The sequence below is a fragment of the Lycorma delicatula genome, chromosome 6 (genome assembly GCF_047948215.1).
Source record: "Lycorma delicatula isolate Av1 chromosome 6, ASM4794821v1, whole genome shotgun sequence".
Classification (NCBI taxonomy): Eukaryota; Metazoa; Arthropoda; class Insecta; order Hemiptera; family Fulgoridae; genus Lycorma; species Lycorma delicatula.
Genome location: NC_134460.1, coordinates 106,728,246 through 106,753,608, shown reverse-complemented (window position 1 = coordinate 106,753,608; position 25,363 = coordinate 106,728,246). Strand labels below are relative to the sequence as shown.

The 25,363-nt window shown below is 31.2% G+C and overlaps 1 protein-coding gene across 6 annotated transcripts in view; it reads left to right on the top strand.

The window, feature by feature from the left end:
- The window catches only part of Lar (tyrosine-protein phosphatase Lar), a 1,154,003-nt gene that overhangs the window by 977,660 nt on the left and 150,980 nt on the right, over window positions 1-25,363 (top strand). For all 6 annotated transcript variants that reach the window (XM_075368293.1, XM_075368291.1, XM_075368292.1 and 3 more), the window contains one exon: window positions 6,415-6,525. In XM_075368293.1, the coding sequence (XP_075224408.1) occupies window positions 6,415-6,525 (111 nt within the window). The remainder of the gene's footprint in view (window positions 1-6,414; window positions 6,526-25,363) is intronic.

Sequence of the window (25,363 nt, the reverse complement as noted above, 5' to 3'; positions counted from 1 at the left end):
ACCGAGATTTCGGGTCGTTATATTTTATATATCAATTTGAAAGTAATTGGCGCAAAATTACGGCAGTTATCGTGTCTACAACTTTTAAATGGATCTGAACCAGAGTTCTACTATATTACAGAAGGGTTGATTAATAGTTGATCGGTCGAGATTCTAGTATTCATTTGATCTATTGGTTAGATTCTGCCACACAACTTTATTAACTATTTTTTTCTTTTTATAACTTATTCCTAAATGTAAGCGTATTTTGAATGGCATGGAAATATTTTTTTTTTTGTGTTATGAGTTTTTTCTTCAGTTTCTCATTGATTAATATTGTCACTCATGTTTTTATATAAGCTCTCCTGAAAGCATAAAATTATATATTCTAGAAAAATATTCCATTTTAGTGCACTCAGGTCTACCTTAACATCTCGTAAAAGTCTTAATTCTTAACATCTTAGTTGATTAGAGCACTAATCAAATTTGTTTTCTTGAAAATTAAATATTAGAGCTAGAATTCTGCTGTTCTATAACCGAAAATATTATATTATTTAAAAATCCAGGACTGAATAAGCTTCACTAGTCAAATATGTAAAATTTATAATACCAGAAAATAATATTTAGGTAAAATTAAACATCTTTAAGATAATATTAGACTGCCGCATAATCAGTTTAACATCTTATCCATAGAAAATATTTAGTAAAATATTTTTAAGGTTGACAGAAAGAATGGAAAAAGATTTAGTTTTATGAAAACTAATTCGGTTTCAAAAATAGTATAGTTATAAACAATTCCGGTTCTTGAAACTAATCTAAGAAAATAACTTTAAGAAGATAAAAGCCATCTAAACGGCGTTTTTAAGTTTAGTAAAACCGTATAATAATTTAGTATGTAATGGAAAACATTTTTTTTAAATCTTAAGAAATTGAACTTATTGTAAGGAAAGAAAGTCTATTTATACAGCCTGGAAAGAATTGGATGTATGTGATTAGAGAATACAAAAATGGTAGTAAAATTCAGAAAGTAGGTAAAAGTTTGTCTCCATTACATTTAATTTGTATAAAAAGTGCTATACAGAAATCTAAAAATAAATTTAAGCATAGAAAAACTATCCAAGGAGAGAAGATAATTTTTGTTTAAGATTTATTGATAATATTTTTCTTCTGATTGAAATCAGATAAGAGTTCGATGAAATATTGCCGTGAATTTATTGTTAGAAGAGTAATTTAATTTGAAAATAACTATGAATGAAATGAGACAGAAGATAAAATAATGTGAAATGAAATTATAAGTTATAAAAACATTTTACATTAGAATTTTTTTATTTAGATGAAGAATTACAAAGGGTAGATGAAAGAAAGATGTCATAAACTGTCACCAACAAAGATAGTCTAAAGCAAAAAACAGAATTCTGCTGGTGTGAAAGCAAACATTAGAAAAAATTCTTGAAAATATATTATTTGATCTATGGAGTTTCATGGTTTTAAAAACCATCAGAGTAGATATCTATAAAATTTTGTTTTATAAAAATAAGTTGCAAATTTATTAATAAACATGTTGGTATCTAGAAAGTAAAATAAATGTAGTAGATAGAATTCTGGTTTCGGTTTTGATTTTTGGCAATGATTAGACTCTTTTCATATATTATCTCAGCCATCCAATCTTCCTCGTTAAAGTACACGTCCGAAATCGTAAAAAATCAAAATACAAAGATCTTAAGGCGAATAAGAAATGAGGAAAATGTGTAACAGAATCTATTATAAAATTTGTGTTCATAGAAGTTTACTGTGTAGTATTTTTCCCATCAAAGAATAGATTGTACTCCATCAAATTACTCTTAATATTACTATAAATTCTTTAGAGTAGTTATATGTTTTTTCTTTTTCTTCCGGGAATTACCGTTCAGGTATTACTTCGGAGGATGAATGAGAATGATGTGTATGAGTGTAAATGAAGTGTAGTCTTGTACATTCTCAGTTCGACCATTCCTGAGATGTGTGGTTAATTGAAACCCAACCACCAAAGAACACCGATATCCAAGATCTGGTATTCAAATCCGTTACAAAATAACTGTCTTTACTAGAACTTGAACCCTGGAACTCTCGACTTCCGAGTTGACCTAGGTTCCTCGATCCGAGTTGACCTAGGTTCCTTGTAGGATATTAAAGCAAAAACGAAACAAAAGTACTTTTGTATCTGAGATTATTATGCTATTATTGCAAATATGCTATTAAACAAAACTAAATAAGCTTTTATAGAGAATATCGTCAAACTTCTAGTAGTCAAACGACTGTTAAGGAAAAATAAAATATATATATACTGTGTGTGTGTGTGTGTGTGTGTGTGTGTGTGTGTGTGTGTGTGTGTGTGTGTGTGTGTGTGTGTGTGTGTGTGTGTGTGTGTGTGTGTGTGTGTGTGTGTGTGTGTGTGTGTGTGTGTGTGTGTACCCGCGTGTGTGAACACTGAAGTGAGTAGACGAATATAAATCGTGTAAAATACGTATATAAAGTAGTTAAATGTGACAAGTTCATTCTTTAAAACCACGAAGGTTGGATGTTTTTAATTATTATATGGTTTGGCGGTGAATAACTTTATTTCTTTTGTGTACCGTGTTCATTATTTTCAACTTATTTTCTCAGTCTTTTCAATTAGGGAAAAAATTAATTATAATTTTAATTTTTTCCCTCTTCTCTTTTCACTCCCTCTGTTTTCATTAAAATGATCTCTTGACCGCTACATTTGTTTATTTTTAATTTCTTTTCTATTGAAATTGGTTGACCTTGTTCTTTTTAAATTTAATTAACTATTCTCTAATTTTAATTTCAGTGAAAAAAATAAGAATTCAAACATTAATTTCTTAAACTCAAATTTATTTTTCTTTTTATTTTATTTTTATTTATCGTATTTTTTAAAAACCTAAATCAATAAGGGTCTTTAGTAATAGTAATTTAGTTATCGTAATTAGTATTAGAACTAGTTGTTCTGTCCTGCATCGCACGATTAATTCTTATTGTACGTCCCACCGCTGTATATCCGGATCTGGCTCATAAAATTCATAAATTCTTAAAAGTAATAAAGCGAATTTTTTTTTGTTTTTTTCAACAATGTTTTGTACCGTCTCAAATTAGTTTTCTAATCACTATGTTTCCTGTAGAGCAGTTAACTTTATTTATGATGCTATTCTATACAAGCACAAACCTGTCTTCTCACAGGTTTCTCAAAGCAGTGACGCATTTTCTTCGAAATTTTCCGATGAAACTTAGCCGAAATTTAAAACAAGTCATAGTAACCTCTTTCTCAAAGTTTCTTAAAAATTGAACGTGTCATACGTACGTGAAAATTCATATGAGGGATAAAGAGATTGGCTGACTGAGGTATCATTGAATTCAATGCATAGACAAACTTTAATCTTTACATTAAACTATATATTCAGTAAGAGAGCCACCCACAATCAGGTTATGATCGGCTAGGATTGTTTTTATTCTAACAGGAAGGATAGTATGTTTAACAACATAATATGCGTTTATTTACTTATATTCGTTTAAGCAGATTCTGGTTGATCGGATTGTAATTCAGTTTATTACTTCATGAATAGTAAAATTGTAGCGATAGAGTTTTCATAGTGAATCCGAACATGTTATAGGATGACTTTACTACATAAAGAAAAAACAATTTATTCGATCATAAAATTGAACTGTTTAGCTCAAATTTAGTGTCAGTATTGTGCTATTGATCAAGAAAAAGGAAAAAATAAGACTGGAGTTATTTAAAACGTGGACAAGGAGATTGACGAAAATTAAATAGGTAAAATAAATACGAGATAATAAGGAGACGTAATGAGAATATAGGCTTATTGGAACAGCAATAGAAAAGCTGACTCCCTAAGGCACATATTAAAAGATACGTGATTTATTAAAACAGTACTAGATCAGTAGAAGATGCAAAAAAATTAAGGCTGGAAAAAAATGAAAATTACAGACGACCAAAAAAGAAAAAGGAGCTGTTAGGACCCTAAATGTTTAGCTGGGAATAGAAAGAAATGGAAATAGACATTGTACAAGGAAGCTCCTATTTCTTGAATAGATAACTGTACGATGATGACTGCGCTATTATCAATCTAAATATAGATATCCGATCTCCAGAAGAATCTCTTGTAGAAGAGTCTTTTAGTTGGTTTTTTTATCTTCTTCATTGTTCCTTTATGAGTAGATTGCTCTCTTTCTCTGTAGATCTACGTGTTTCCCTAATCCTTGATTCGTTCTTTCAGGAGATGGAGATGTTTGTGAGTATGATTAGACACCCCACTAGAAGCGTGCTTAGGAAATAAGGACCTGTAAATTTACTAGATCCTTGGTAAGTGTGATGGAGTTGACTATCTCTTCACCTACATGAGCATTTTTTCTAAGCAGTTGCTATGCAAAAATCCCAAATTAGGTTTGAGGTACATATCGAGTAATATTTTGCCTTCTAATTTCCCTATTTATGTATGTTTTATTGCTCCAAAACGTCAAAACTACTGGCTTGAATTTTCAGTAACTATCAAACAATTCATTTTACTTTCGTGAGTGACATTAAGAGTGCATAGAGTTAAAAAAACCAAAAGTAGTGCCTCGTAGATGCCTTTGTTTGTTTATTTTTTAACTGAGCAAAACCGTATGAAACTCATCGAAGTGTATATCAGATATTTGTTTTGCATAAGATGGTTTAAGTACACATAGATATTATGCGGCTGTATAATAATTTCATAAAAAATTATTGTTTAGTTTGTCATTTTTTCTGATATAAAAACAAACTGAAAAACGGAAAATACTGTATGACTCTAAGGTGACATCTTCCTAGTAAGTTTTTGAAATGTTATTAGCTAATTAATTTTACAATTTAGTTAGTTGAGTTGCATTATATGTTTATGCTTTACATTTAAGCTTTTGAATATATACCTTTGTGATATTTTATTGTATAATAGAAAGAAGTTTTATCAATTTATCAGTCACATTTATTTTTAGAAGTTTCCCATGTGATATTTTTGGATCCACCATTAGAAGTATTGTTTTTTTTCCTGTTTAGCCTCCGAGAACGAGGTATTGCTTCAGAGGATGAGTGAGTGTAAGTGAAGTATAGTCTTGTACAGTCTCAGGTCGACCATTTCTGAGATAGGTAGTTAATTGAAACCCAGCTACCAAAGAACACCGGTATCCACGATCTAATATTCAAATCCGTTTAAAAGTAACTAGGATTTGGACGTTAGAACTCTCGACTTCGAAATCAGCTGATTTGCGAAGACGCATTCACCACTAGACCAACCCGGTGGGTTAGGTTGATTTTATATAAATCAACGCATATTTTCAATTAACCACACATCTCAGGAATGGTCGAACTGAGACTGTACAAGCCTACACTTCATTTACACGCATACATATCATCCTCATTCATCCTCTGAAGTATTATCTGAAAGGTAATTACCGGAGGCTAAACAGGAAAAAGAAAGAAGAAAGAAATCAACGCATATTTATGATTAATTTAAGACTATTCAGTATACGTCGGGATAAAATAAAGGGTTCGTTTTGAAAGGAAATGCTATTAATTAAATTAATGTATAAATTTCAATATTAAGTCATTTAATTGTTGTTTCTAATTATAAAATATTTCTAAAACCATAAAAAACCAAAATCACTCGGCATTATATAGAATTACACGTGGTTAGAAGTAGTAACTTTGGAGTATACAGACAATTCTATGAATAAACTAAGCTTCAAACTGCTGTTAATATTACATTGAACACTTTCTACAATGATTACAAGGGATACTTTTTGGCCAACTATTTTATATATGTATTTTGTATTGGATATTTTGTTCAACTTCTAACAAATTATAAGAAATCCAACACGTCGACGCTGTATTTAAAGAGATCATTTGTATTAGTAATGTTTTACTGGAGTTGCCTTTATAATGTTACCTAATACTAACCGAATGAAATGGATTTCTGTTTACTTCTGTATTCAAACTTTGATCAATTGAAATTTGCAGTGCTTGAACAGTTTGAAATTTACAATACAAACATACTAAAATTTATGAAAAACAATATACTGTACAGATATATACATGAAGACCAGATTCACTTTTTGATCACTACTAAACGAGTTTTTTAACGGCTTTAAAATGAGCGCATGTACTACAGCCTCATCAACAGAATTTCTGAGGAAGGAAATCATAGTTCAGAAAAGTACTTCCGAAAGTATATTTTCAAGTATTCAGTGGATAACTTAAAATAAATTTTGTATCCTTCCTCTTTTTTTATGTATCGGAAATTGGAAACCGCTCACCAATTTTAACTTTTCCTAAAGCTGATTGGAATATAAAAATCTTTATTAACCCAGAAATATTTATTTATTATTTTTACTTTGTTAATAAATTTTATGTTTAATTTATTTCAGGTGCGTTACAAATAATGAACAGTGTTGAAGAAGATCAAGGGAAGTATGAATGTGTTGCCGAAAATCAAGTCGGAACAGAATATTCTCACGCCACTACTCTTTACGTTAAAGGTAATCAATTTTTTCTCGAGGAAATTATTCTTAATTTGATATTGTTATATTAATTAAAGACTGTTAAATATTAACAGTTTTTTATAAATGTGTTCTGTATTTTACTTTTTAAAAGCTGCTATCAAAATAGTCTCATCCAGCAAATTATCACTGTTTAAAACTTAAAAACTGAAAACATATAAAAAAGTAGTTGTTCTACAAGTGCGTCAATAGTATTGGTGCTGCTAATGGTTTAGTGAAGGCGATAAAGTACCGTTACAGGACGTCATAAGTAGAAGGTAATCGCCGGTCCAGTAATCAATCCATCTCTCCCTTGCGTGTCAACAGAACTTTCTAAATTTTGAGGAGTAATAAGTAATTTTTCTTTCTTAATTACTTTTTAAAATAGTGTCGTTAAGCAAAATTCAATGATATATGTCTCTACAGCAACAAAAAACTAAACTACACGTTAGCTGAATTGCTAAGAACGTTTATCCCAGCATGAATACTTATTATTTGTCCATTTGCCTCTTCCAACTAGAATAGTCGGTACGTAACTTATTAGACTTCGTATACATGTTACAGCACGTATGATAATTAAAAAACTGTATTGTCCGGACTTTATTTTAAAAATCATATACGTTCTAGTAAATTCCTTAGCTGAGATAATATGCTTTAGTATTCAAATTCTTATTTTAAATTAGAAAATTGCATTTTGATTTATTTATTCTCTATTTAGCAACACTCATTTTTCATCCATTTTATTTCAGTCCATTGCAATACGTAAACAAACCCGTAAAAGTTATTCAGAGATTGATTAAAAAAATTTATAACAAATTACTTTTTACCGATTACATAAAAATGATTCATTCGTTCAGTAATCACACATGTAATTTATACATTAACAATAAAGTAAAGCTTTATAATGCAAAAAAAAACCAGTAATTTTTATAGCCAATGCAGTAAACTTAACGGAGTTTTTATCTTGATAGAACTGTGTTCTGCTTCTATACATTCGTTAGCTAATAAAAAGAATCGTATCAGTATAAAAGCTTAGATAAAATACGAAAAAAAAATTGAGTCTATTTGAAAGCGTACTCCTGTTGCATAGTTTCAAGATTGTATCTATTTAGTCTGTGTAATGAATAACTCTGTAAGAGAGATGTACTTACGTTGATAGTTTACGTTAGACATGTCAACGTATACTTACACATACAATTTTAATATGTAAATATATAAATTATAACATTTTTTTTTTTCATTTCTAGTATTTGTAATTTTTCTTTTTATTTTAATTTTTTAATGTATATTTTGTTAGCATTCGAATTTAAAGCATCTTCATTAGCATTTATATGATTCTGTAGCCGGCGATCTGATTCTTTGCTGAGAATTCGGTGTTTTTATTGTTTTATCACTATTGTTTTTATCTGACTTTAATAATTGTGACTGCTTGGATGTCTTTTTTGTTTTGTGACTTTATTTGTTATCTGTTGTTTTTGTTTTCTGTTATTGCTTCGTTTGTATCATGAGAGGTGATCATATTAATTATATTTTATTTGAGGTGGACTGTCTTTAGATGGTTTTTTGATACGATAACTTAGCCGAAACTTTTAGTTATGGTCGTAATTCGTTTGGTCACCAATTGTAAAAATAAATTTCTCAAAAAAAACTTTTTTTAAAAATAAATTTCTCAAAATGTTTATTAAACTTTTGATTAAATTTTTAATTTTTTTTCTTGTATTTTACGCAAAAATATATTAAAAGAAACATTTATACATATTTTTAATCCTTACAGGCAATACTGTTAAAATTATTAATAAATCGATCAATATTATTTATTTGTAGTATTTCAAATTTAAACATTTCTTTTTTGATTTTTATCTTCTTTCAGAACATTAACTGATATCAATTTTAACGTTTAATTAATATTATTTTATCCGTATAAATTTGTATTATTTCTTTTATTTTTAGCAATACGCGCTAGATTATACTTTAATATATTTAAATATCGTCATTTTTCTCTTATATTTTCTGGAAACTTTTATGTATTTTGTTAAATAAATTTTTTACTATTTTTCGGGTAAGCTAATGTTTTTTTTAATTGTCTTTCTTAATCGTTAACTTAGGCTACAAAAATGTAAGTATCTGAAGACGTAAGAAGAAAACTAAAAACAAAACTTAATTTAGTTAAAAGAAATCTTTGTAGTTACTTGCACTCAAATGTATAAAATAAAATAGTTAAAACAACCTTTTATTTACCTACTTGCCGTTTTGTTTTATGAACCTCTCTCCCACAACTTTTTCAGAAATTAATTTTGTTTTGTTTCATTTTGAATAAGCTTGAATTGCTTTAAAATACCGTGAAAATTTGTTGAGAGTTTCTTAAAAACTTCTATTTCAAATTGTGAAAAAAATAATTTTTTTTGTACTTTCAGGTAACATTTTGACTGGAAACCCCATTTACTTCCCATTGTTTAGTAGTAACACAGTTTTTACGTAACAGTACTGGTTTAACTATTAGCAACTCTGAAATCACTTGGTAATAAAATTAAAAAAAAATTAATCTAAAAATTCACTGTATAAAAGTGCTATTATTATTATTATTTTTTTTTTAATATTACCACGTCCTTATTATCTCTTATGGCTTAAGTTCTTTTTTTGACATAACATAAATAAGTAAACTGTAAAGTAAGTAATTATAGCATAAACTGGTAAACTGTTACGTAATTACTTATTTATAAAGATTTAAAATATTGATTTGTTATTATTTACTTTCACGGTGGAAACTTTTATAATCTCTTAAGGTTTCTACTATAATCTTCTCCTTTTCTGTGGCTTTTATGTGTTTTTTATTATTCTAATATTTTTTTTAGGTTGTTTCATAAAAATAAAAAAAATCCGATATTAACGATGTAATACTTTCCTGGCATTGGTTATTATTTTATTATTATTACTAATAATAATTTAATAAATTATTATTTTATTGATTATTATTATTGGTTATTATTCTGTGTAGTGGAAAAAAATTAATCTTAAAAAAAAATTTGAATATTTGATGAAGATCTTTTTTTAAGATATTTAGTTGAAAAATTAAAAAAATTGATATTTTTAAAATTTGATTAGTTCCCCACGCTAATATTGGCCCCCAAAATATTTTTTTGGGATTACTTGCACTAATACTATGCCTAAGAAGACGTCAAAAAAAATTCGGCTTAAAAATGTGCAGTTAATAAAAAGAGCGCATTTTAGATTTTTGGGAAAGAGGTAATTTTGGGGCAAAAGACTTTTAAAAGTTATAAGATAAGCATGCATATATGTACTAATGATTAATATAAAGTGAAGTTTTTTGCAAAGTTTTGAGAAAATTTACCCAAAAAAAACTATCTACTCCGTGGAGATATTGACCCCAAACTTTTATCAATAATTAGTTTTTTTCATTTGGCGGATTTTAGAATGAGCGACTTGAACGAGCAAAGTGTTGCTGTGAAATTTTTTGTTAAACTCGGAAAATCTGCGAGTGAAATTTTGATATACTCAGTACGACTTACGGCGACGTTGCTATAAAGCATGCGACATGTTTTAAATGGCATGGACGTTTTAAAGATGCTTGTCAGTCGATTGAAGACGATGAGCGTCCTGGACGTCCTTCCACGTCAACTGACGACTCGCAGGTAGACAAAATCAACACCCTGGTTCGGGCAAATCGACGTCTGACCATCAGAGAGCTTGCTGAAGAGTGTGGGATATCAGTTGGATCATGTTACGAGATTTTGAGGTCATTTTACGAGAGTGGTGACTGGTTTTTTTCATCACGACAACGCTCCAGCCCATTCAGCCCTGAGATCTCGTGAGTTTTTGGCCAAACACTCGATCACTGTTCTTTCCCACCCACCCTACTCACTTGACCTCGCTCCTTGTGACTTCTTCTTGTTCTCCAAACTCAAAAGACCTTTGAAAGGAAGGCAAATGCGACGAAGGAATTGAAGAATATCACAAAAGAAGCGTTCCAGGACTGTTTCCAAAATTGGAAACGCCGTTGGGGTAAGTGTGTGCGTCGAGGAGGAGAATACTTTGAAGGGGACCCAGACAAGTAACTTCTAACCCACCGGGATGGTCTAGTGGTTAACGCGTCTTCCCAAATCAGCGGATTTGGAAGTCGAGAGTTACAGCGTTCAAGTCCTAGTAAAGCTAGTTATGTTTACACGGATTTGAATACTAGATCGTGGATACCGGTGTTCTTTGGTGGTTGGGTTTCAATTAACCACACATCTCAGGAATGGTCAAACTGTACAAGACTACACTTCATTTACACTGAAACATATATATCATCCTCATTCATTCTCTAAAGAATTATCTAAACGGTAGTTACCGGAGGCTAAACAGGAAAAAGAAAGAAAAAGACAAGTAACTTCTAAATAAAGTACATATTGTTTTATAACGTTAGTCTACGTATTTTTTCAACAGACTTCGTACAGACGTCACGCCGAAACTAGTCAAAATGGATTCAGGGATGGTCAAAATGTATACTTCCGTTGAAATTCGAAAACCGAAATTTTTCGCGATCACAATACTTCCTTTACTTCGTACAAGGAAGTAAAAAAATCCATATTCCATGCAAGAAAATCTTACCATACTTTACATGTTGCAGCATAGCTCTAGAACTATTATGCCAGAAAAGTAAAAGATTCTTACGCAATTCTGTGCAAGAAGACCGACTTTTCGTTTCCGACGCCTCACAATTTCGCAGTCAGAAACGCACTGATTTTCACAGTACAATGCATTGCATACGTTCGTTTAACGAGTAGACCCTATACATAAGCTTCAAGTTTCAACTCTCTCACCGCTGTGGCTCGCTGCATAAGCGCGTATGAAAAATACACCGCTACACAGTCAACTTAATCTCAAGTTGTCGACTTTAAATGTAGCGTAACAAAAGAACGACTCATTCAATCTTATTCAAGTTTTAACTTGCACAACTTCAGCATATCGAAATTTCGATGAAATTGATCTAACAGTTTTGGATATTTTCGAGCCATAAAATTTTATACATGAATAGTATTTTTGTACTTCTCATACCTCAAAACGTAAAGAAAATTCATTCCCACCCCCAATTCAATTATGCGACCGAAATTAATACCTTAAATTGTGGTTATGTTGTCTGTTGTCAGCCTTAAATTGAGCGTTAATGACTCACCAATCTTCATCAAATATTCACATGCACAACTTCAAATTCACTAGTAGAGTAAATGTAAATTTCAATGGAATTGATGAAATAGTTTTGGAGATTTTCGAGCCAGAACGTTTTATACACATAGGCCTATTTTATATATAAATTGCTGTGAGATGATATTTGTTCAGGTTTATTAATGGAAGAAAAGTATATTGTTTGCTAATTGAAGTTTTTAATCATTTTAAAATTTGTGATTTTTAGAGAAACGTCTTATGCTAACAGCATCAAAATGTTTTTTCTTCTATTATTTTATTACTTTAAGATAGGACTGCTAATATTTTCCACGAGGTTCATGTTTTTATTATTTGGACTTATTTACTGTTATATTATAAAGTTATACTTTAAATTAACAGTACGTTTTTAGTGCAATTAATAAATTTTAGATGGTTTACTTTATTATACATTTTGAAGGACGTGAATAATTTGAATATAATTTATAGTCCTTTTATTATGACAGAATTAAAGAAAGTTTTCATGTTAATGTATTCATATAACCAAATGAAAACTTTGCTTTTCAGATATAAATGTTAATATTAGATGAAAGTGTCGGTGCGTTATGGCGTTGGTCTGGGCTTATACAGCCTGAAACGATGGCCATATTAAAATTTCCACACCTCATCAGCATTACAGTAACAGCGTGTTCTACTGAGCTAAAATATTCAATTAATTTTCAGCTCTCCATTAAAAGCTGTTAAAATGTAATTAATAATAATTATTAATTGAATTTACTGGTATGATTTTTAATACTTTCCTCGTATATTTTATTGTTTTTAAAATCGTTGATGTAGGATAAATATTTCATTATTTTTTAAAAGCAACTTTATTACGTGTCAAAATGAATTAAATAAGACTTAAAAACAATAAATTTATTTAAAAAAGGTTTTTCCCTTAATTCTGATTTCTTTATTAATTTTTTTTTTTTTTTTTTTTTTAATCGAATATTGTTAAATGAGATATTATTTATTCAATTTCAACTAAAATTTTTTTTTACAAAATAATAATTTTTTAAATTGCTTAAATTTTGAATAACCTTTAATGTAGCTATAATTACAAAGTAATATAATTCAAAGAAGAATTTAAAAAATCTTTTGTGTGTTTTTTAAAGTTAATTTTATTAATTTTTTTTTAAATTTTATTTTCTAGTCTTATTTTCATTTAAAATATGGGTAAATCTAAGAAACCAGAAGCTACATGTAACAAAAAAAAAATTGTTCGTAAAAAATACAGATGACGAAAATTCTGCGTCTAAGTAAAAGTATGAAAAGAAGAAATTCAGTTGTGGATTTACATGAATATTTATATTTAATTTTCTCGGTTTACATTTGCTCGGTTGCTTTTGTAGTTTTTTAATAGTCCAGTGTACAACATACATTATTTACCTTACTAGTTTCCAGTCAGTTAGTTTTGTTTTATTTTCGTTTTTTGATTGATCATATCACCACATAAGCTTGAAGTTTATGCGCGGGATGTGGAAATGGAATTTTGTAGCGTATGAAAAATGCCATACCTGACCGGGATTCGAACCCGGGACCTCCGATTGAAAGGCCGAGACGCTACCACTCGCGTCACGGAGGCCAGCGTTTTAACATCGTATATTTTATTCGTGCTAATATTTATTAATTTTTAACCGACTTCAAAAAAGGAGGTTATGTATTCGACCCGCATATATAGTTTTTAATGTTTTTTTGCGCGAAATAAATTTTGTTAACAATCGACGCAGCTGCTTTTCACGATGGTACCATGATGTTGAAAAAAATTTTTAGACTCAAAAACTCTGTCTGAAAATTGACAAAAAAGTTTTTTTCGCCCGTCCGGCGGGTAGGTAGGAACGGAGGGAATCTTGATATTCTGTACGTATGCGTCACGTTGTATATGGCCTTCTGTAGGGCAGGTAGTGTGAGTTTCTGCATAAGGTATGTATCACCGTTAATAAAATCATCAAAAATCGAGATATCTCGTCTTAAATCTTTCAAACCAATACACATTATATTTAATATACAGCTTCGGTAAGGACAGTGGGAATCTTGAAATTCAATATACGTGCATCACATTACATGGTCTTCATCTCGATCCCATTTTTTTAAAAATAACTATTAATAACTATTGTGATACCATGTTATTCTAAATCGTAACGCGTTTATCTCTCAGTTGTTGGTGATGAATTCTCATAAGTTTTTTTAAATATTTTAAGACCGGCAAACAGAGACCAATTGTTCGTTGTGTTCGGTATATTTTCACGCTAAATTTGATGGTCTCTTTCTCTCAGTATTTGGCCGAGAAATTTTGGTTTTATATTTCTTGTCTGACAAAGCATTTTTCTTATCCGAAGTTTTTCAAAATCATTGTCAGTCAGACAGTTAACAAAAATTAGTTTCGTAAAATATCCTCAACATTTTCATAGGCTACTTAATTTCTCGGTTTAAAAATACTTTACTTAGGTAAAATTAATTTACAAATTTCCTTTACAAAATTAAATAATCATCGAAATAGATTCATTTGATGAAAATTACGGCATGAACATACACAGAAAAATACATTTGTCGCATTAATAATCATTATATATTTTTTTTAAATTGGTTAACAAAATTATGAACGAATTTCGTTTTAATTAGCCATCTAAATTTCTTATTCCTAATGTGCGTGTTGCAATCTATTAAAATTGTGAAAAATAAATAACCCCTTGGCCGAAAGAGAAGAGAATGATATGTAAATGAGATTTACAGATTCAGGCCGACCATTCCTGAGATAAGTGGTTAATTGAACTCTAATCATCAAAGTACACCAGTATCCGCTGTACTGGTGTACTTTGATGATACTAACTGTAACTGTTAAACAGCCGATTTGCGACGACGATTTTATTACTAGACTAACTCGGTGGATAGCTGTTTGAAAAAGGAAATATTGGTGTATTTTTTCTTTCTTGTCGTTTGGTTAGAACCTTAATGGAGCCTTCCTAAAAAATTGAATTAAACTGGTATTCGTTATAATTCGTTCCTTTACTGAGTTGGAGCAGTGTACTTTGTTTCACAACAGGAAGGGCTATAATAATTTGTTCTATACATACCAATTGCTCTACTCATTCTTAGGACTGTGATGCATATAAAATACCTGACTAAAAAAATATAACAGTTAGTTGCTTTCTTAAACATTAATGATGTTTATTACATAGCTAGTCCCTGTTTTGAACATAGTGAAGGTCTCGCTTAAACCTGTTGAATATTACCTCTATTTCAGTGGTCTTGGCTTAATAATATGTAATCGTATATTCGACTTAATTAATAAGGAAACGAGAAACCACTTCACTCTTCACTTTCCTGACGCATAAATATTTCCTATTCTTCAGAATGGCTTCGTTGTTTTTGAAATTGACTTAATTTTTTTTTTTTCAGGACAGTTACAACCGTTAGGGTTATGGCACTTCATATATAATAATTTGTGGTCAAAATTCTTAGGGATTGTAAGCGAAAGTCTTGACGCTTTATAGGTTTTCTATTTCCCTTTAAATAACTGAATCGATTGTAACTCTCTATTAACATGAGACGTTACGCGTTTGAAAATTTTACTTTGATGGTTGAACATGTAATATTTATCATTACTTTTTCCAACTGAATAAAAAAATCTACAGGTTTTAGTGTATTCTGTCTTCTTTGTGGTTCATAAACACATTTTTTTGTAGTGTTTTTAGTAACGTCTTTTGTTATTTTTATTATTAATTATGTGGAAGTAATGACGATTTTTTTTAGTGAAAGAATTGTGTAGAAGTGCTGAGTTTTTTTTTAAATGTGGTTGTAGACATTTTTTTTCATGATTTGCTTTTTTAATTTAAATTTTAGCCTTTAAACTTTAAATCTTGATTAAATTTATTCATATTTTTTTTTTTTTTTGCTTAATTATTATTATTATTGATAATATTCTTCTAAAATTTTGTCTCCTTCAGAACTCGAATAAAATTTTACAATAAGATAAACATCTTGTAAAATTTTTAAATCTTTAAAATTTGTCTAACAATTTATCTTCGTATAAAATTGCGTGCTTGGTAACTTAATCGCAAATATGATAAACTTCTGTATTAGTAAAAGTATTTAATTTAAAATTAACTTAGTTCCCTACCAAAAAAAATTTGTTTAATTTTTTGTAGTTTTTTTGTTTGTTGAAAATCTGTGATAATGTTTGTTTCAATACAGTTCTCTTTTGTGAATTGTTTGGTGTTGAAAAATTAATCATCAATCAAATTTATGTTTTTTTGTGATTTTAGTTTTTTTTGAAGGTAAGTAACGAGAATATCCACCTTTATTGTTCATTTTTTTTTTTTTATTGTTTTGACCTTTGTCGTGCTTGTATTTTAACGAGGACGATGAGATTGATAAAAATAATTACTATACCTTTTCAGGAACTAAATAAATCCTAGACGAGCTAATTTAATAGTATGTTAACTACTACACTAACAGTCTAGACATATTTAGTAGATTCAATCGGATTAGGTCCACATGAGAAAATTAATTCAAGTTTGTTTGAACTTTTTTTTTGTTTTTTGTAAATATTATATGTTTTAATATTTGTGTTACTGTTTTTTTTTTGTATCTATAATTGAAAATTTTCTGTTTTTTTTCTCAGTATTATGTTCGTATTCAGTTCTGTATGTGATTTTTGTGTGTTAATTGTTTTACTATTTAACATAATTAATTGTTACCTATATTCTGTATTAGAATTATTGTTCGTTTTGATGTAGACAAATACTATTATAATTGTCCTGGATTTATAAGTACAATAATCTATTTGACCGCCCAAAGGCTAATAAATCTCATGATAGCTCTCGGATAGGGAGGTGCACAGCGGTTGTACTATGGTTTTTGGTTGGGCACCGCATATAACTCCGTTACATAGAGTAGTGGTGAAGGGTGCGAAGCTATGGATAATCAAACCCTGTAATCCCTTACTGCTACCACATCGTCGACCACTACTAGCACCTATGTCGCCTTTAATTCCAGACCATAAACTCCTCGTGCTTTTAAACAACGTTTTCCTCTCTTTTTCAGTCTAGTTCTCTCTTTTTCTTTAATACTCCGTATAATTACATCTCTTTCTTTCCTCTCATTCTCTTTGTGACTCTTTTATAATCTCTTGATTATGAAAAATTCTCTTACATCCTTCTATCTCAATTTTTCTCGTACACGTACGTCTGTGAGAGGTATATTATGTATTTACGAAAGAGGATTAACCTTAAGTACAGAATCATTATTAAATTTTTTATCCTAGTTACGTAATTACATGTAGAAGAAATTTTTAAAATACCTGCGTTGCATATGTAATAATCTCTTCAGCTACGATTTAATTTATTTTATTAGCTCATACTTACCCTAAAATTGAGCACCACCGAAATCTTTAAAATTAAATTTTAAATAAAAATGAGAATTTTTTATCTTTAAAATAATTTTAAAAATAGTTGATTTTCTCTCCATTATCCGTGACAGAAATGAGTCTAAAATCGAACACTTCTCAGATATTATAAAACGCATCACTTGACCTGCTAAATGATTGAAAGTTTATATTTTTTTCTTTGAATCCGATTATAGGATCAATGTTTGTATCTATGAAACTTCAAAATGGCTGCACTGTTTTTCATAAGGTAAAAATTAATTATTCATCCCGCTTAGACTACTGACGTCTGATATATGACATTAAAAAAAAAATCAAAATTCTATTCATGAAAATTGATCTAACCATTTGAACTTCAGTATTGCGAATTAATTTTATATCCTCTACAAAGTACTATGTAATGGGTATGTTTTTAAAAACTGGAATTTAATTTGAACATAAGGCACTAACTTTAAATCGGGATAAAACCAAATAAATATGTTTTTCTTCAAAAGTTGTTGGCCAGCGTACGGATGAGCATTCAATCAGAACTTACACAGCTTCTTGTGAGATGCTTCATGATACTTCAAATAATTGCGGTTATGGATTAATTAATAACAAAAGCATAGACAGTAAAATATCTGGATGTCATAATAGATCATAATCTCAAATGGTAATCTCGTTTCAAATTTTTAGTAAAGATTCAGATACTAAATTTATCAGTTTTTACATGAAAATCTTTTTCATGTAATTGTTATACTAAGCATATGCTTGTTATTTTTTAAATTATTGCTTAGAGTTGTGGGGGTGACATTTGATACCCACGTAATAATAGATTTTTACTGTGGAAAAATGTATTCTTAGAGCAGCCTTAGGTAAGTGTCATCTATATTCTAGCAAACAAATTTATAAAGAAATGGCTTTCCTAAAATAAAAGAAATGTACTTAAAGAGTTTAATTAAGTATATTAATCTAAACAGAAAAGAATTTTTTACGAAAAAATTTATCGTATCATTTACAGCATGAATTGTGTTTCAATGATCCGAGGGTTTTCATGACTATTTGTGGGAGATGGTTTCTTTTTGCATGTCACAAACCGGTAAACCTGATAGATACCTAATGAATTTATTTTTTTGAGAAGTAATTTCAGACTTAGAAAAATAGTGGAATGGAATGACTGGCTCTTCTGGGCTAGGGTCTTTATGTGGACTCTGCCATAAAATGTGTGAGAATTTGGTTGGGCATGGCCCAGATCACTGATCCTACCTAGTTTCCCCCAGTCTGCAGCCTCCCACAGATTTAATCTGGATCGCGGAGCCTGACCCACTAAACCATCACGCCAGGGCTCGTACGTAGCAGTAAGGGCTTCGATATCCTTACCCGCGGAACAATCCCTGTCAAGGGCCGAAGAGACTGACTCACGTTGAGCGTGCAAGACTTCGGCAGAGCAAGCTCACATCACCCCAACAGGTTTCCGCAACCGGTAGAAGAGGTTCTTGTTCTTGTTCGCTGTCCGCCCAACATCGGAAAAAATAGACCATGGTCATGCCTCCCTTTCCCGCTGGAAGCAACGAAAGCGAGAAGCACAACCGCGACCAGCTCGGACAGCTCATGATCGCCAATCCCGTACTCTAAAGGGAGTTCCTGACCAATTCCGTGGCCCCGTTGGCCGACGTAAGTGAAAGTACCAAAGTAACATGTTGTGGCCTGCCCCGGACGTGTTCGTAAATGTAACTGCATGTGGATTTTATCCTGGGCATCTTCGTCAACATTAATCATCATCGTAATTAGCTTAAATTGGCACATTTACTGAACTTTTATGGGTTTTGATTGTTTATTTTGTCTGTCGATATTGGATTGTCAAAAGTTAAAAACATATACCTTCAAGAAGAGAAGTAACTTTTCTTATTATTTAAAGTGCTAAAAGAATGAGAGTATCTCGGTCCACTGAAGCAGTTGGTGCGTGATTTTCAGTTAGCTGCTGACTGAGACCCCTACGCCCAGACTCAAGCTACAATAAATTTGCAACGCGAGTTGCAGTTAAATTCGTCACAAGCTCATACTGTTGTCATTATAGAGCTACCATGGTCACATAAGGATAGAAGTGGTGTTAGTTATAATGTGCAGATCATGGATATATTGGCGCCATGACAGAATTGTGTTCGTATAGTCATATTCGGAAATGGAAAGGGAAACCAAAAGGGATGTATTGTGCAGCAGGAAAGGTTCATTTACCTCCAATTCAAGAACCGGTGAAGTTACTTGAAGCACTGTTGATTGGTGCCCAGAAGGGAAGCCCCCTGGCTAGAGGGGAAAGCAAGCCTGACCCTTATTAGTAAATAAATACACTTGTTTTAAGAATGGAAAAATATATATTTATAAGAAAATTATATCAGAGTACTAGTAAATATATTTTTAAAAAATTAATTAGGTATTAAAGCAAATTGAAATAAATGAAGGAATAATTTTGTAGTTATTAAAATATTTATTATTTTGGTAAAAATATTGTGAGATAAAATAGTGGACAGATATTTGATGTATAAAAAGGTATTTAAAAGTAGGAGTTTACACAAATGAAACAAAAAGCATTTAATGCAGGAAGTCAGTATTTCCAAACGTTATATTAGCATTATACAAGTATCACGTGAAGTTTATATTGATCCTGCGACCTTTACAGTAATAACATGATTGATAATCTTTAAAAATAAAAACCTGTGAAAGGTTTTAAAACACAAAGGTTATTATGTATAAATAAAATTATAATCTATAAAAATATTTCTTTTAGATCAAAAGAGAAATGTAGTGAACTTTACAATTACTAGGCGTTATGTTTTATGTATAAACGTTCTATCAATATGTTTCTATTATCATTTTAATAAATTATATATATATATATATATATATATATATGTGTGTGTGTGTGTGTGTGTGTATATAAAACACACACACACACACACACACAGTTTTCTTAATGTGATAATTTTATAATTGATAGTTTTTAAAATATATTTACCTTAGTTAAAGCAATTTCATTCAGTCCGATTGGTACCGAAATTCTTGGTTATTGTAATGCATTAAAAGAGACGATAAGTAAAAATTTGTATATTTGTATTTCTTTGGACAAAAAAATCCTTTCATTCTCATAAACTAGGTGGTTGCTTTGATTATTAAATAATCATCATCAGTAAGAACAGATTAGCATAAAAAAGTATTAATGCTAAAATAATAATAATAATTACAAGACTTAGGTATTTTAGAAACCCATTTTTATTAGTAATGATCGTGAAACTTCATTTTGAACGGCAAAACCTAATAGCATTTTGTATTACCTAATAGCATTTTGAAAATTACAAATTTTTTTACGAAATCTTTCTATCATAAGAAATTTAAACGGTTAACTCCTTCCCTAAATTTTGTATAACGGAGGGTCTATTTGTTTGTTTGGTTATATCTTTGCATTTTTCTAATTAAATTTTAATATTATCCTTTTATAATAGGTTAGGTGACAATGGGCAATCGAGTTTTTTTTACACCTGTATTCTCCCCGCCGCCCGAAGCCGGATTCGCCACCAAGCATAAACTCAGCTCCAGGTGATCCTATCGCCTCAAGCTACCTTGGTAGAAACAAAGTCCCACCCAGGTAGCCGGGACACGGTTTTCATTTTCGTGCCACGCCTCTAATGAGGGGACCCCCAATGGGGACACCTCACAGGGACTCCGGTCTTTACGCCCTGCCTCTAATGAGGAACCCCCAAAGGGATCCCCCACTGACGACGGTCTTACATTCCCTCCCCAAAGTTGCTGCGAATGAGTCCCCGGCCAATCATTGATGGTGGGACGCCGGACACCCATCCCTCTTGAACGGGGCTGTTCCTCACAGATACCCAACAGCGCTAAGCAGACGCCGCATCTAATGGCGCAGGTGAAGTCTTACATCCTCGCCCCCCGGGTGCATGCCCATGTTACCTGCAGGAAGGACACCGAGTCTCCCGCCGGCAGTCCTTCCGCAGGTGACCGGCCTTACCACAGGTAAAGCAGTGGCCACTATGTTCTGGCCCAGTACAGGAATTGGCTCTATGGCCCGGCTTCCAGCAGCGGAAACAGTCGTCAACTGAGCATCTCATGAGTCTACAAGCCACCCATCCGATACGGACACGTCCGTCGGCCAATAACTTGTCCGCCAGGATGGGTGGAAAGGCCACAGTGACCACCTGCGTCTCATCATAAGCCGGTTGCATGGTCAGAACGTCAATCCACACTGTTCCTCTGTAACCGTGAGCAGTCTTGAGTTGGGAGGTTTTAACCTAACTCTGCTTTTGCTTTTTTGACTTGTTTTTTCTGTAGACAAAACTACGTAGATAATTGTCTACAGTAATTTTTTTTTTATAGCTAGAAATACTATCAGGTTTAAATGTTTCTAGGTGTTTACTTTATTTAAACACAATTGTTTTAATAAATACAAGGAAGCTAATTAATATCGCTCGTCCTGAAATTATAGGGTTCGTCTTTATAAACTGGTTTATCGATTTCTTCAGTTTGTGTTATCTTTACTGAATATTCGTTTTGTTTTTGTCAAATTAGGTGAGTGTGTGCAAATTTTCTGTTGTTCAAGATCTAACTTTGTAATATTATAGTTAATGTATTGTCGTGTTTTTATTAGGTAATTTGCAGAGATTTTATTCATTTGTTTGTAGTGCTTATGTGTGGTGCATTATGTATGTTCGTTGATGATTCTACATCCAATCTTCTCAGTTTAGTACTTGATGCAGTCATTGCAATAAAATTTCTATTATTAAAAGTGTTTTTATTTGTCAGTATCTGGTTGGTTTGTGTATGTTCTTATGTATTTTCATAATTTTTAAAACGACTCGTTTTACCGAAAATGTTTGTAATATTGTATTATTGTTGCGTTTATATTTAATGTATTAATGTTGTTAAATGTTAGTATATATATTCCGACAAACGTTTCAACTTTTGAAACAAGCTTACGCAGATGATGATGCTCTGGGTCGTACGCTATGTTACGAACGGTCTTCACGATTTAAAAGTGGTCGTCAATCAATCGAAGATGACCCTCGACCAGGAAGGTCTTCGACTTCAACTGATAACACCCGCCTTCAGAAAATCAATCATCTGGTGCGTGCAAATCGCCGATTGACTGTCAGAGAATTTTCAAAAGAGGTAAACATCTCGATTGGATCATGCCGTGACATTTTGATTGAAAAACTGAACGTACATCGAGTTGCAGCCTCGTTTAAGTTTGTTTCTCGTTTGATGACCGAACAGCAGAAAGAACATTGAGTGAACATTTATCGGCAACTTCTTGAACGAGCAGATGACAATGAAACATTCATGCAAAGGATCGTAACGGGAGACGAAAGCCGGGTTTACGACTACGAAATCGAGATAAGAGTTCAGTCATCATAATGGATCGGCAAAGGATCTCAACGCCCCAAGAAAGTACGTAACTCTCGATCCAATTTCAAAGTGATGCTTTCTGTTTTTTCGATTGTAATGGAATTTTGCATTTTGAATTCTTGCCTCAAGGTGAAACAGTGAACCGTGCTTACTATCAAGGCGTTTTACAACGGTTACGTGAAAAAAATCCTCAAAAAGAGACCAGAGTTGTAGCGAGACAACTCGTGGTTTCTTCACCACGACAATGCGTCCGCACATTCAGTTTTGTTAATTTGTCTGTTTTGTGCCAAAAATCAGATGACTGTCCTCCCTCAACCTCCCTGCTCGCCATACCTGGCTCCTTGCGGTTATTTCCGAAATTAAAATCAGTGATGAAAGGACGCCTTTTCGAGGCTATTGATGACATTAAAGCAAATTCGTCACAGACCTTAAAGGCCATTTCAAATGAAGCTATCCAGGACTGCTTTGCGAAGTGGAAACACCGCTAAGAAAAGTGTGAAAGAAAGTGCTAAGAAAAATTAATAATAAAGATTAAAAAAATAAAGTTCTGTTATTTTCTGAACAGAATTCATATGGTGAGATCAAGGAATTTTAGTGATTAATGGAATTTACATTAAGTCGTGATCTCTATATATTAGGATATAATTTATGGATGAGTGTGAAAAATGTATGACATTGTTTGATGTCAATAACATAATTGTCCCGATGTAATATTTTTTCTGCGCTTTTCTCATTGTGCAATAGTGCAGGTATCATAAAAGCATAACACGTGTTATGTTTTTTTATAGTTTAGCATATAACTAGTTTTTTATGTATAAAAAGATAGTTAAAAGAGAAATGTAGCTAGAAATTGGTGAATCTTAATATAGACCTGATAATATTCATCGATACGTGTGAAAAAGTTTGTTTTGTTATCACTTGTGTTAAGGTTGTGATTTTATTTGTTATTTTGCTGATGTTTAGTGAATCGGTAAATTTGCTACTAATTTTTTTTAAAGGTATTCTAAGCACAAATTTATTATATCGAAGGATGTAAGTGTACAAATATGCGAAATGTGCAAATCGTTAATTTTGTCGATTGTCATTTCATATTCTTTCTGTGCGAGACGTTGTCCAATTATATATATACCTTCAGTGTCCATACGACTCTATTTTGTTTGTTTTTTCTCTTTTTTTTTTAGAAAGGGGCTGTACTGTAGTCAGTGAGAACACTGAGAGGTACCTCGTTTGTCGATTTTTTAGTTCTATTTCTTGTATGGGTACTATATAAAGTGTATCTATATATTTTGTATTATTTATTAACCGTTTTATTTTTTCAGTGTGCGGTCAGATTACAGTTCCTTACGTTACGTTTGTTAATGGATTTACATTTTTATGTAGTATGCCATTATATTATGTTATTGTTATAGAGTTTCCTTTGTCAACATTAATGAAAACTACTTTGTATGTAGCTGCATTTTATTTCACAATTAAACCGTAATTTTTAATTTATTGTCTTCGTGAGATTGTGTATTTTGTAATCTGATTTGAACAAATTTGGTTCTGTGTTTTACTTATTGTTTACTATTGGTTTTAGTTTTCGATGTCAAGGACGAGTTTTGCGTGTTTTTCTTTATTTTATTATTAATTATACATTAATGTGTCTGTCTGTGTGAGTGTCCATTCCCCGTAGCTTAGCACATAATACACCAGTACTCAGTGATGTCAATCCGTACAACAATAAGTAATAATGTGCTCAGATAACAGGCACCGGAATGTACCGATCACTAGCGGAAAATCCCGATTCGGTGGTCAGGTGTTATATTATTATATATTTATTATTTTTACTTGTTATTATTTATACTTGTAATATATATTTATGTTTTTAATCTATATATATATATATATATATGTGTGTGTGTGTGTGTGTGTGTGTGTGTGTGTGTGTGTGTGTGTGTGTTAAATATATATTAATATATTTTTTTTATGTATGTGATTGAAAAAGTAGGCACTGAAATGTAGCACTAGCGGAAAATCTGGTTTCGTTAGTAGATGTTTCGTGGTGGTCAGGTGTATACTTGTTATATTATTATTTGTTACTTGTACTTATTATTCATACGTGCAGTAATATTTATTTCTTTAATCGATATGTATGCGAAATATATTAATAATAATATAATCTTTTATTTATGTGATTTTTTATCTTCATAAAATAATGAACTGTAACCAGAAAGTAATTATCCAAATTAACCATGATACAACTGGAAAATTGTTTCTTCTGACCATCCTTCATCATCCTTTACTGATTACATTTAATTATCATATTCATTATCATCGAATATTCATTTTAATTTAAAAAAAGAAACTGCCAAGTCTTTTTTATTATTAATACTGATGTTTTAATTCACCCTATTAATTCATGTCTTCTACTATTATTTAATATTGAATATATTTTTAAGGTTCAATTTCGAGCCCATTGCAGAACATTCTGACTGAATTATGTGTAGTTTTTCTTTTAAGAAAAATCTTATTCCACTGTCGTTAAATATCATTTTTCTTTAAGAATTAATAACGTTTTGTTTTTTTATTAAAAGTCTTTTTTTTTTACTCAGTGTATGAATCAGAAATACTAATTAGTATTATCTCCGAAATTAACCACCAGAAGCAGTAACTTGAAAAATGACTAATAACCGAAAATTGATGGTACAAATTGTCCACACTGGGCAATAAGAACCAGTAAAGTGTATTTTAGTTTGGGATGAAGAGATAATTAATTTTGGACACCTAATAATCCTGTTCCGAGATGCCGCCCGCCCGCAGGGTGTGCCTTAGGCACGCCAGGAGAAGCTAGTGAAAAATAAAATAATTCAGAGTACT